The sequence below is a fragment of the Trichechus manatus genome, unplaced genomic scaffold, assembly GCF_000243295.1.
Source record: "Trichechus manatus latirostris isolate Lorelei unplaced genomic scaffold, TriManLat1.0 scaffold00105, whole genome shotgun sequence".
Classification (NCBI taxonomy): Eukaryota; Metazoa; Chordata; class Mammalia; order Sirenia; family Trichechidae; genus Trichechus; species Trichechus manatus.
Genome location: NW_004444041.1, coordinates 8573855 through 8587401, shown reverse-complemented (window position 1 = coordinate 8587401; position 13547 = coordinate 8573855). Strand labels below are relative to the sequence as shown.

Sequence of the window (13547 nt, the reverse complement as noted above, 5' to 3'; positions counted from 1 at the left end):
CAACCTAAATGCCCATCAACAGATGAATGGATAAACAAAATGTGGTACATACATGCAATGTAACACTACTTGCCAGTAGGAGAAATGAAGTCTTGATACGTGCTACAATATGGATGGAGCTTGAAGACATTATGCTGAGTGAAATAAGTGAATCATAAAAGGACAAATATTGTATGATCTCATTTATATAAAAAGACAAGAGAAGGCAAATGTATAGAGACCAGTTTATTAGTGGTTACCAGGGGCAGGAGGAAGGAGGAAAAGGGGGGCAGTCAACGGTGGTGGAAAAATCGCATTGGTTAAGGGTAAGATTGCACAGCTGATTATTGTAATTGTTGTCAATAAGTCGTACACCTGTAAAAAGTTGAATTGGCAAAAGCTGTATGATAGACGTATTTACAACAATGACATATATATATATATATATTATATATATATATATATATATATAGTAGTTGCTGAGGCTGCTTATGTACAACCAAACACTTGATGGGATTTGGTTCCTTGGTTTGGAGGTTTAGGGTCATGGTTTCATGGGACATCTCAGTTAGTTAACTGGCCTAATAATGTGTTCGGTTGTTCTAGCTCCTAGTTTGTTTCATAGTGCCTGGGGTCTTAAAAGCTTGCAAGTGGCCATCCAAGGCACAATAATTGGTCTTTATTCATCAGCAGCAATAGAGAAAGGAGAGTCAGGAATGGGGGAGGATATGGAATGTGTGGCTAATTGCCTCCATGAACAACTGCCTCCTTTGTCATAAGACCAGAAGAACGGATGGTATCCGGCCACCATTATCGAACTTTTTTTTTTAAACTGTACTTTAGATGAAGGTTTACAGAGCAAACTAGCTTCTCATTAAACAATTAATACACATATTATTTTGTGACATTGGTTGCCAACCCCAAGACATGTCAACACTCACCCCTTCTTGACCTTAGGTTCCCCATTATCAGCTTTCCTGTCCCCTCCTGCCTTCTCCTCCTTGCCCCTGGGCTGGTGTGCACATTTAGTCTCATTTTGTTTTATGGGCCTGTCCAATCTTTGGCTGAAGGGTGAACCTCAGGAGTGACTTCATTACTGAGCTAAAAAGGTGTCCAGGGGTCATACTCTCGGGGTTTCTCCAGTCTCTGTCAGACCAGTAAATCTGGTGTTTCTGTTTTTGATCTGAGTTAGAATTTTGTTCTACATTTTTCTCCAGCTCTGTCCAGGACCCTCAATTTCATTACTGAACATTTTGATCAAAGATTCTATAGAAGAAACCTGATCAAAAGGGGAAAATGCAGAACACAGTGTCAAATTCTCATGGACTCCAGACTTCTTTGAGCTCTGGAGAGTGGGCAAACCCCTGAAACTATTGCTCTGAGATCATCTTTAAACCTTAAACCAAAAATATCCCCTGAAGTCTTCTTAAAACCAAACAGTAGTTTAGCTTAACTAGTAAAAAATGTCTGCCTTGAGCATTATGCTCTTTTAAAAATTATCTATATGGGATCAAATTGACAAGAGCAACTCAAAAGACTAGGGGGCAGAGAGTTTATGTTAATGAGGGAGGAACGACTTGAAAAAGAAGGTGAAAACAACTGCACAACTCGAAGAATGTAATCAATGTCACTAAATTGTACCCGTGGAAATTGTTGAATTGGTTTATATTTTGCTGAGTATACAACAGTGACAAAATAAATAAAATTTAGAAAAAAAGTCATTGATGCTAGTAAAGCAGAAGTTGTGAAAATATCTATGACTCAAAGAATAGAAACTTGAATTCTGATAGGACATTACCACAAGATGTTTTCTGCACATTTTTATCCCAAATTAAAACAGCAGGGGTCATTCAAAAGACTTCATTTGGTTCAACTTAGAGGCAAACTGGGTCCCATAAACTGGGACTGGCATTACAGCTAGCAGGCAAGTCAGTTACTAAAGCCAGTGTGATGCCTCAGAGCAGAGTTTCTTAAGGAGTGTTGTGCTTCCTGAGATGCTCTGCGAGGGGAAAAAAAAAAAAAAGTTTTCATTGTCATATATGCTGGGAAATGCTAGATACTTCATTTCTTTTTGGAGACTTACAATGAACCAAAGAAATTAAAGGTCCTCAGAAGTCTTGCAATAAAGAAACTGTATAACCATTCAACCAAGCATTTCTTACATTCGTTGATCACAAACTTTTTTTTTTTCCCCCACATGAAAAACTGTTATTCCTGGGAACACTGCTTGAGAAATGCTACCCTAGGTGGCAGTAGGCTAGGCAAATACAGTAGGATGCGGTGATTCCCAAAGATTAGTCAAACAATCCTGAATCCCTGCCTGGGAAACAGTGCAGAAATCCCATTGCCCTGTAGGGTTGTTTGAGGACAGCAAGCAATGTGACTTAAGGAATAGAGACTGGCAAACACTGGGCCACATTTCCATCCAAGAAATGGGATCATGTCTGCCCCGTTACTCTCCTCTCAAGGAATTGGTGAGCCGTGGCCTTAATCAAATTTTGAGTTTTTAAAGAGGCTGTAAAAGTCATGGACAAATAGCTCTAAGGGACCTAGCTTCTTTGAGCAAGTAGGTAACAAATACAAATTGTTAGAAACCAAGAAACCAAGAGCCTTAGCTCACTGGCACCTGGGGGAGCTCTAAGGATCACACTTGTACCCTACAAGCCTGCGGTGCTGCGGAGGGTCCACCCACCTTGCGGTTGTGGCAGAATTCATACCCTTCAGGTTTGCACTCGTGAGAACGTATCAGGAATTGTAGATTGTATTTCTGTAGCAATTGTTCTGTTACATTAGGCCCAAAATAACAGCCGCCTCCTCGGACTGTGTTAGCCTTGCAGCCCTCCTGAGCCATTGGATCACTCCACAGAATATCTACGACCTGGAAAAACCAAGAGATGACTTTCTTTCCTAAAAAGTACACAAATATTCATTCAGAGTCATTCTTAGGAGGAGAAAGAGAAGAAAATATTATTTGGATAAAATTAATTGAATAAATTTCCATGCAGTCAGTATTTGACATACATTTATATTTTGGATCCCTGAGGTTCCAGAATTTTTTTTTAATTATTATTCAATAAATATATATACAGAATCCCTGGGTGGTGCAAACAGTTAAGCACTTGACTACTAGCTGTAAGGTTGGCAGTTCAAATCCATCCAGAGGCACCTCAGAAGAAAGGCCTGGCGATCTTCCACCAAAAGGTCACAGCCTTGAAAACTCTATGGAGCAGTTCTGTTCTGACACACATGGAACCACCATGAGTCAGAATTGACTAGATGGCAACTATACATGTATATATAAATTGACAAGTATACATTCCGTTAATATTTCTGTAGCAAAACCACAGTTTAATGCATTACATATGCTTGTGTGCACACACAGATACACATACTCACAGCCACAGGAATGGACACATGACCCAAGCTTGACTAATTTCAATGGATTTTAACTGAGCCTTGGTGGCACAGTGGTTGAATGCTCAGCTGCTAACCAAAAGGTTGGCCTTTCGAATCCACCAGCCACTGTGCAGGAGAAATCCATCAGTCTGCGTCCATAAAGATTTACAGCTTTGGAAACCCTACGGGGCAGCTCTACTCTGTTCTATAGGGTCACTATGAGCTGGAATTGACTCGACGGGTTACGAGTAGACACAATGATTGGACCATGGGGTGCGCACATGACCGAGCCTAGCCAATTACAGCCCTTTTCTGAGATTTTTCTCAATTGGCACTAGAAGGTAGAATCTTTGTTTTGCCTGTCCAACATCCATTCTTATACAAAATAGAGCCTCAATTTTTCTTCAGGGAAATATCTCTCCCTAATATCAATCTACGCTATTCAAGTAAGCTAGGCCATCCCCAGAGTGGGCCCATGACCCAGAGCCTGGCCAATCAGAGCACCTTATTCCCCTGGCAACACTGGTTCAAAGACGGGCACCAAGCCAGCCCAGTGACTGTCCATTTCTAGAGTTTTACTGAAACTATTTGAAAAGAGGCCTGCTGAGGTTGCTAAACTGCTAGGCAGTAAGTAAGCCTGAAGATGTTAGAAAATCTCTACCTCGAGACAGTTGGCCTGGGGAGGAAGTAAAGATAGGCAAGAGCAGAACTGAGAAGCAGAGAAAGACTGAATCCTTATGCATCAATCAAGACTCTGAAGACACGCCTAAAGGTGAACCTTCTAGGGACTTTCCAGTTACATGAGCCAATAAATCTTTCGTTGTTGTTGTTTACTGGTTTGTTTTTGTGTCTTTTTGCTTGTTGTTGTTGGGTGCTGTTGAGTCGATTTTTAACTCATGGTAACTCCATGTGACAGAGTAGAACTGCCCCCACAGAGTTTTCTAGGCTGTAATCTTTATGGGAGCAGACTGCCAGGTCTTTCTCCCACAGAGCTCCTGGGTAGTTTCAAACCGCCAGCCTTTCAGTCAGCAGCTGAACATTTAATGGCTGTGCCACCAGGGTTCCTTTTTTTTTTTCCTCCACTTAAACCAGCTTAATTAGGGTTTCAGTTCCTTACAACTGAAGGAGTCTGAATAAGATCCTCCTAAATTCGAAACTGGTTAGAAGCAAAGGAAAACAGCATAATCCAATTGCCCTCTCATTTCTATGTGTTCCGCACATTATGTTAGGATACATTTCCAGAATAACACTCAAGCAATATGACTGGAATTACAGTTTAAAAGCACTAAGCAGACAGATGGAGCCCTGGTGGCACAGTGGCTAAAAGCTCAGACTGCTAACCAAAAGGTTAGCAGTTTGAATCCACCAGCCGCTCCTTGGAAACCCTATGAGGCAGTTCTACTCTGTCCTATAGGGTTGCTATGAGTAAGAATCGACTCGACGGCAATGGGTTTGGTTTCTTTTGGTTTTAAGCAGACACATGATGGTCTTGTTTTTTCTACCCAATTCCTCTTCATTTCTCCTCTCCACTCCGTTTTTTCTTTTCTTCCCCTTTTTTGTTAACTGGTGGAATATTTTCTTGAAGGTAAATCTTACGTGAAAGCTCAATAAGTAAAACATTAAAAAAAAGGGAGCTGCTCCAGTTGAAGTTTTCGTCCCAGCCAGTACTCCAGATTCCTGGACATTTGCCCCAGAGAAGCCAGAAGTCCTTGGGGCTGGCAAGACAGTCTCTTATGCAGCATTCACAAGGCCCCAGATGTGGTCCTGGGAAAGTACAATCAGACTTTTTATTTCTTAAAGTAATTTGAGCATTTTTAAAGAATTTACAGAAGAACTGAGCAATTTTTCTAGCAATTTAGATACTACTCTATTGTTAAAAAAAAACAGAAACAAAAACAAAAAACAGTTGCTGTCAAGTTGATTCTGACTCATGGCAACCCCATGTGTGCAGAGCAGAACTGCTCCACAGGGTTGTGGAAGCAGATCACCAGCCCTTTCTTCCGAGGCTCCCCCGAGTGGGTTTAAACCACCAATCTTTCAGTTAGTAGTCAAGTGCTTAACCATTTGAGCCACCCAGGGGCTCCAACCCTATTGTTACTACTCAGGAAAATACTAACTGCCAATCACTAGCTTCTTACACAACTCAGATGAAATAACTGGATATATTTCAGTTGCTGATGCCTACTATTTTCCAAATTTTCTTTTGAGAAAAAAAAAACTGCATTTGATTTGTCTAAGTTGGTGTTAGAGCCCAGATTGATAATCAGAATGTAACCTAAGCTCACCATCAATTTCCCTGAGGTTTCTAGCCTGAGTTAGCTGCAACTCCTCTTTCTCAGTACCCTCCATCCAATCAATCGCCAAATTATGCTCGTTTTAGCTCTTAAATAATCCTTTCATTTTTCCCTCTTCTTTGAACCATGTGAATATTGGTTGATCCATATGAAATTGTTGTTTTTATATGTCAAAAATGGTTGACACAAGATCACTGTCATCATCTCCCACTGGGATTACTACAACAGTCTTTTAAGGGGTCTCCCTGCCATAAAGCTTGCCCCAATGAAATGTCACCTCCACATGGATGCCAAAGTCGTCTATTAAGGCAAGCACCATTAGTGCCTGCTCAACATCCATTCTCCTCCTTCCTTGCTCACAGAACTCTGACTCTGGTTGGGGTGGCAATATGCCTAGCTAAATACTTGCTTTCCCAGTCTCCCCTGCAGCTAGGGGTAGCCATGTGACACAATTCAAGGGATTTGGGGAAAGCTTTAGCTGCTCAGTAACAGAGGACAGAAGCTGCTGACATAGCCCTTTTGGCCTTGAGCAGAAGCAGTCATCTTACTGATTCACAGAAAACAGCATGAAAGAGCATCCAATAAATTGTGGCTTTCCTTCTTACCCCCATGATGCTGGGTCACCAAACCAAGTTTTCTTGGGCAATAAAGCTCTTTAGCTTTATCTTTCCATGCTTTATAAAACTCTAAAACCTATCAGTCATTCCACCACCACTACCAGTTGCCTCGGAGTCTATTTTGACTCATGGTGACCCCAAGTATGTCGTAGTAGAACTGGGTTTTCAGTGGCTGATTTTTCTGAAGTAGATCACCAGGCCCTTCTTTCAAGGTGCCTCTGGGTGGGCTGAAACCACTAACCTTTTGGTTATCAGCTGAGTGTGTTAAATATTTGCACCATCCAGGGAGTCCATGAGTCAGTAGGCGAATACTTTATCTTTCTGGAGTCCCTGGGTGGTGCAAACGGTTAAGAGCTCAGCTGCTAACCGAAGGTTGGAGGTTTGAGTCCACCCAGAAGCACCTTGGAAGAAAGGTCTGGCGATCTACTTCAGAAAAATCAGCCATTGGAAGCCGTATGGAGCACAGTTCTACTCTGACACACGAGGGGTCGCCATAAGTTGGAATCGACTCCACAGCAATTTTTTAAAAAAAATATCCTTATGGGGTGTTCTAACCCCAAGGAGAGAGAGAAAGAGGGGCCCCAAAACATATTCTGAATTGACATAAAAGGGTAGTTGATCATTTCTTTAAAAAATCCTAACGGCAGCCAAATTCTAGGAAGTAGTGTCTGACCACAACCCACCTGCTTCCACTCCTCCTGAGTGGGCTGCAGCAGCTGTTCAGCGTCAGAGTCTGCTTCTGCCATAAAGAGAACGGGCTCCTTCTCCCGGATCAGAGGGAAGCCTGCCTGCTGCCGGCACCTCTCCAGCTCCAGGTCCACGGAGCGCCGCACCTGCTGGGAGAGCTCTTTCCGGTCCAGAGAAGCGCTGCAGGGAATGCTGGAGGAGCGCCCAGTTTTGTGGGCCTTGTGGGAGCCGACGTGCAGGGGTGAAGAGGGAAGAGAGCGGCTCATTGGGAGAAACCACGGGGTGGGTCTCCCTGGAGAGCTCATCTGGCTGGCTTTTCTCTTACCCTCTGCCAGTTTCTCACTCTGCTTTCTTGTTTTGCACCTCAGAGTGGAAACAATCTAAAAATGTTCAGAAAAGATACAGATGCTGGGATGAAACTGTAGTTCCTTTCTGAGGGCCACTTTGGCATCCATTTAGTCAGTAAACCCTGGTGGGGTAGTGGTTAAGAGTTCTGCTACTAATCAAAAAATTGGCAGTTCAAATCCACCAGGCACTCCTTGGAAACTCTATGGGGCAGTTCTACCCTGTCCTATAGTGTCGCTAACAGTTGGAATCAACTGGATGGTAATGGGTTTGGTTTGGTTTTGGTTTTACTCACAGTGGGTCAACAGACAAGTGCTAGTCTCTGAAGTGTGTGTGGCTGGTCCATGGCAAGATAAGTTCAGAAGTTGAGAGTGAGCCTTCAGAAACTCTTATAGCAATTTGATGGTCCCTGGGTAGTGCAAACGATTTGTGCTCAACTACTAACCTAAGGTTGGCAGTTCGAACCCACCCAGTGGCACTGCAGAAGAAAGGCCTGGCAATCTACTTTCATAAAGATTACTGTTAAAAAAAAAAAAAAAAAACCCAAGGAGAAGTTCTACTCTGTAATACATGGGGTCTCCATGAGTTGCAATTAAATAGCGGAGGGAGGACAAAAAATCTACTCTGAATTGACATGGAAGGATATTTGATTTTTTTTTTTTTTAAATCCTTGGTTCCTCCCAATGGCAGGCAAATTCTAGGAAGTAGCATTTTGAGGGGATAGCAATTTGATATTGCCATGAGAATTCAAAACATGATCAGTGGGCTTGCATGCCTTTAGTTTGTTATTTCATTTTTCTAATATTTGATAATCATTGCATTTTTTTTAAAAGTATTGATCTGTGAAAAGAATGAACAAATCAGTATTAGAAAAAATACAACTGGAATGTTCCTTGGAAGCGAGGCTGGTGAGACTTAGACTTGCTTACTTTGGACACGTCATCAGAAAAGACCAATTACTAGAAAAGGACATCATGGTTGGTAAAGGAGAGGGTCACCGAAAAAAAAAGAGGGAAAACCCTCCATGAGACAGATTGACACAGTGGCTGCACAATGGGCTTAAATATATCAACAATTGTGAAGATGGCATAGGACTGTTATATATAAGGTTGCCATGAACTGGAGCTGACCCAATGGTAACTAACAATGACAATATCATTGATTTATTACAAATTGGAAATAATAAAAAAAAACCTTGGTCTTTCAGATAATTTCTATTCTCATATGATTTGAGAACCACTAACCTAGGTCATTGTTTACCTCTAGGAGGTTAGTGACTGTTAGACATGAATAGGAAAGAGTGAGTATCTCAAAAAGGCAAGACCTTATTGACTTTCCTGACACAACAACTCTGTTGTTCCACAGATGCTAAAGCAAAGGAGAAGAAATGTAGCTAGTGATTGAGAAATGTTTTAACAAGAAAACCTTGACTCTTGCTATAGGGGAAGCAGCATTTAACTGTGTTTCACAGAAAGTGCCATGGTACCCTACCTGTTGAGGAAGGGGGTCAGGTAAAGGGAAGAAGGCGCCTCTTTTCAGCCTGGACTTAATCAGGAAAATATTCCTGTTGTCAAAGGGGACTGATTATAGTCCCTTTCACTGGCTCACAGCTGTCATGGTACTGGGACTGGGCCGAGAACGTAGAGGACACAAGTGGGAAGCATCCTGATCACAGGAGTCAGAGAGAGGGGTCAGGCCGCAGAGCTGCAGCATCAAGCAAAAAGAGAGAACAACATTTCCAGCATGCCTGAGTGCTACAGTGTGAGGGATACACACTTCCAAAAGAATGCCGATGATAAAGACCTGGTTCATAAAGGGAACTCTGTGCAACTGCATAATCAAAGAATGAGAACTTTTTGCAAACAGACATCACGACTTGATATAAGCAAGCCATGTGGCAGTGTGGACTGGCTTAGGGCAAGAGCAAAGGACAGCCAGAGGGGGTCGGCATAACCTGAATGATGTTTAAAGAGGAATCCACACAAAATAAAATAGAACAGAGGCTATTCTCTAACATTAGACAAGTGCTAATTACTTCCTAGGCAGTTCTAACCGAAGCACAGAGAATGAAAGGCCAAGAAATTGACTCTGAACTGACTCATAAGCCCCACCTTCCTTCATTGCCATCTTATGGTGAGGCCAGCCTACCAGTCCCACCCCTTTCTACCCTCAGGTACTTTTATTTTAAGGATATTATTATCTGCCCCAAGAGTCATCCCTAACTTTGATAATAGTAGTTAGTATTTATTGAGCCCTTTTCAAATGTCAGGTACTATTCTAGGCACTTTACATAAATTAATCCTCAAACCACCCCCATGAGATAGCATCCTCATATACCACACAGATAAAGAAACTGAGGCACAGACATCCTAAGACTGTTGTTGTTAGCTGTCATTAAGTTGGCCCCCAACCCATGGCAACCTCATGTACAACGGGATTGGACTGCTGTGATCCATAAGATTTTTATTGGTTGATTTTTCAGAAGAAGATCACCAGGCGTTTCTTCCTAATCTGTCTTAGTCTGGAAGCTCTGCTGAAACCTATTCGGCATCATAGCAACATGCAAGCCTCCACCGACAAATAGGGGTTGGCTGCACTTGAGGTGCATTGGTCGGGAATTGAATCTGAGTCTCCATCATGGAAGGTGAGATTTCTACCACTGAACCACCCTGACCTCGCTGAATGTACCAGAACCGAATCTAGATAATCTGACTGCAAAGCCCATTCTCTGTACTTCCCTCTCAAGTGGTTCCTGGATTCTGTACAAATTAGTACACCCACTTTGCAAGCCAAGTATTAGGAAGTGTACCTTTTGCTAAGCCACAGAAAATAAGCTGCTTTTTAAACTCTTTTCCAAAGTTCCTGCTTCTCTTATGTCTACATAATTAAACATGATTCTGTACATAAGATCATCTGTTCTACCAGGACTTGCTATCCCTACCTCCAGACACAGACCCAGCTGAACAGACATTTGAATTTAAAGTTTGTGAGAAACACCAAGATGCAATATATGTGGAAGTAAAAAGAAGAAAAAAAATGAGGTGCAGGACAACGTGCAGAATTGATAAAGGAAAAAGAACTCATTTGAGAACTCCTGGGCCCCACACTTGCTTCAACAATATGGAAGTCTTGAGAGTGTGGAGATAGAGTGAGAGCATTTTGTAAACAAGATTTTGGGAAAGAGCCGTTGAAAATGTTGCAGCTCTGCCCTACCCCACAAGGAGTTATCTTTTTCCTCTTCCAACATTGAGTTTGGTGTGCAGGGACACATAACTTGTCTTTTAGTTACCAGACTATATACATACCTGTTAGATGGAACTTGAGTCCCGAAACATTAGACTTTAAGGTGGATGCAATTACTGTATGAGACCTGAGTGTGGATTCCCTTCAGGGAGGAAATGAGCATGTGCTATGTGTGGGAAGAAGGGTGTGCATGGAAATTTGGGAACCAAAGTGGCAGATCAAGGAAGAGTGTTGCTACCATAACATCTGCCTACCCTTCTTCTATTGTAATACAACCTCTGATTCTTACTTGACCTGGAATAAAGACTACACTTTCCAATTTCCCTTTCAGATAAGAGTGGACATATGACTAAGTTCTGGTCAATTAGATATCAACAGAAATTTTGTGTGTAACTGAACATCCTTAAAGGGAAGAAGCATACCTTTCTTGTACTCTTCCTAATTTCTGTTGGCTAGACTGTGGTGTTGATGGCTGGAGCTCAAGCAGCCATCTTGGACTATGATACACATGGTGCAGTAGCAAGATAGCAGAGTATGGGTCCCTACCAACTTTGGGATATCACTATATCTGCTCTAACTGCTTACCTCTAGCCTTTATTTATGTAAGAAAGAAATAAACATTAAGCTGCTGTTATTTGGAATTTTCTGTCACTTCAGCAAAACCTAATTAATTTCCACTTATTCAATACAAGTTTTATAAGGCATGTGCATATATATTTTTATTTAATTCTCACACCTGTATGATGTAGTTGTTTATAAACCTATTATATAGATTTGTAAACTGAAGTTACAAGAAATTAAATAACTGGTCCAAAGTCACAAAACTATTAATAGCAAAACCAGAATTTTTATCCTTGTCTGTCTGACATCATAGGCCATGGGTTAACTATTCACCACACCTACTTAGGTAAAAAGGAAATACTTCCATACTTGAATATGTGTGGCAAAGTCTACCATTTGCCCAAAATTTGTTTCACTCTCTTCTCTCATAGGAATAGAAATCCCAGAGGGTTTTCTGGGCACATGACCAACCATAAAAAAAGAAAAAAAGACTGCATTTTCAGTCTTCCCTCTAGCAAGGGGTAGCCATGTAATCACTTTTTGACCAATGGGATGAAACCAGAGAGATGTATGCAATTTCTACATTGTATCTTTAAGGGCGAGTATACTCTTCCTCCCTTCCTTCCTTTATCCTATTGCTTGGAACCCAAATGTGGTGACAAGACATCTTGGGCCATGCAAACGAGGGCATAGGGATGACACCCTAGGGGTGGCAGAGTGACAAGACATAAAAAGTCTAGGTTCCTGGACAACCTAATAGTACAAAACTGCCATACCAGCCAAGAATTATAAATTCTAAGATTCAAATCCAGGTCTGTCTGACTCTAAAGCCATGCTCTTCCATTTATATCTTATCTAACACAGACTTTTACATCAATTACAGTTGCCTGAAGATGGAGTAGATTGACTTGTGAGGCAGTGAGTTCCCTGTCTTTGAACCTGCACAAGGAAATGTTCTCAAGGATGTTATAGCAGGGATCCCTATATGGGATGAGCAGTTAGAATACAGAAGCCAAAAGGTATCATTCAACTGTAAGAATCTATGATTAAAAGAAAACAGAGATCAGACTTACTGGTCTAATAGAGACTGGTGGAATCCCCAAGATTGTGGCCCTTAGATACCTTCAAACCTGGTATTGAACCCACTCCCAAAGACCACCTTTCAGCCAAACAATAGACAGGTCTATAAAGTGAACAATAACACCTGTAAGGAACATGCTCCTCAGAGCAATCAACCATACGAGAGCGAAAGGGCAGCGTGTGCCCAAAAATAAAGTTCAGAAGGCAGGACGAGGCAGGAAAGATGGGTGAATGGAAATACGGAACCCAAGGAAGAAGTGGGTAGAGTGCTGTTACACTGAGGGGATTGCAACTAATGTCACGAAAAAAAGCCTGTATAAATTGTTGAATGGGAAACTAATTTGCTCTGTAAACATTCACCCAAACCACAATAAAATGTTCCAAAAAAATAAAAAGAATCTTTGCTTTCTAAGCTTTCATCTCTAAAATGAAATAGAAAATAGACACATTGTTACTTGGGTATAATACATTCTGTGTCACACTTCCCCAGTCTCCCCACTCCCAGGGCACTGAAAATTCCTTTAGGGCAGGCATCATCTCTGGTTCACCTTTGTCTCTCCTAGCACCTTCCTTGCACATAATCAGCACTGAAGACAAACATGTTGAGTTTAATTAAAACTGGTCTTCATCTAGAGAACAGGATACAAGGAAAAGATTAGTCCAAAGGACTAACGGACTGCAGCTACCATGGCCTCCACCAGACTGAGTCCAGTAAAGCTAGATGATGCCCAGCTACCACCACTGACTGCTCTGACCGGGATCACAACAGAGAGTCCTGGACAGAGCTGGAGAAGGGTGTAGAACAAAATTCTAACACACAAAAAAGACCAGATTTACTGGCCTGACAGAGACTGGAGAAACCCCGAGAGTATGGCCCCCGGACACCCTTTTAGCCCAGTGGTGAAGTCACTCCTGTGGTTCACCGTTCAGCGCGGGATTGGAGAGCCCCATTAAACAAAATGGGACTAATGAGGCACAACAGTCCAGGGACAAGGACTAGAAGACAGAAGGGGACAGGAAAGCTTGTGATAGGGAACCCAAGGTTGAGAAGGGACAGTGTTGACATGTTATGGGGTTGTTAACCATTGTCATGAAACAATACATGTACTAACTGTTTAATGAGAAACTATTTGTTCTGTAAACCTTCATCTAAAGTTAAAAAAAAAAAAGAATTATCAATGTGAGATCAAATTGACAACAGCAACTCAAAAGGTTTGATGGGAAGCCTAGGGGACAGTGAGTTGAAGATAATTGTGATGGAATAATTTGGAAAAGGATAGTGAGAATAGCAGCACAACTGGAAGAATGTAACCAATGTCACCAAATTGTACGTGAAGAAATTTTT

At 41.8% G+C, this 13547-nt stretch overlaps 1 protein-coding gene across 2 annotated transcripts in view; it reads right to left on the bottom strand.

Moving 5' to 3' along the window:
* PPEF2 (protein phosphatase with EF-hand domain 2) overlaps positions 1-13547 on the bottom strand; it is a 51286-nt gene that overhangs the window by 10382 nt on the left and 27357 nt on the right. For both annotated transcript variants that reach the window (XM_004383136.1, XM_012557490.1), the window contains exons 10-11: positions 6970-7353; positions 2672-2857 (exon numbers count right to left, since the gene is read on the bottom strand). In XM_004383136.1, the coding sequence (XP_004383193.1) occupies positions 2672-2857; positions 6970-7353 (570 nt within the window). The remainder of the gene's footprint in view (positions 1-2671; positions 2858-6969; positions 7354-13547) is intronic.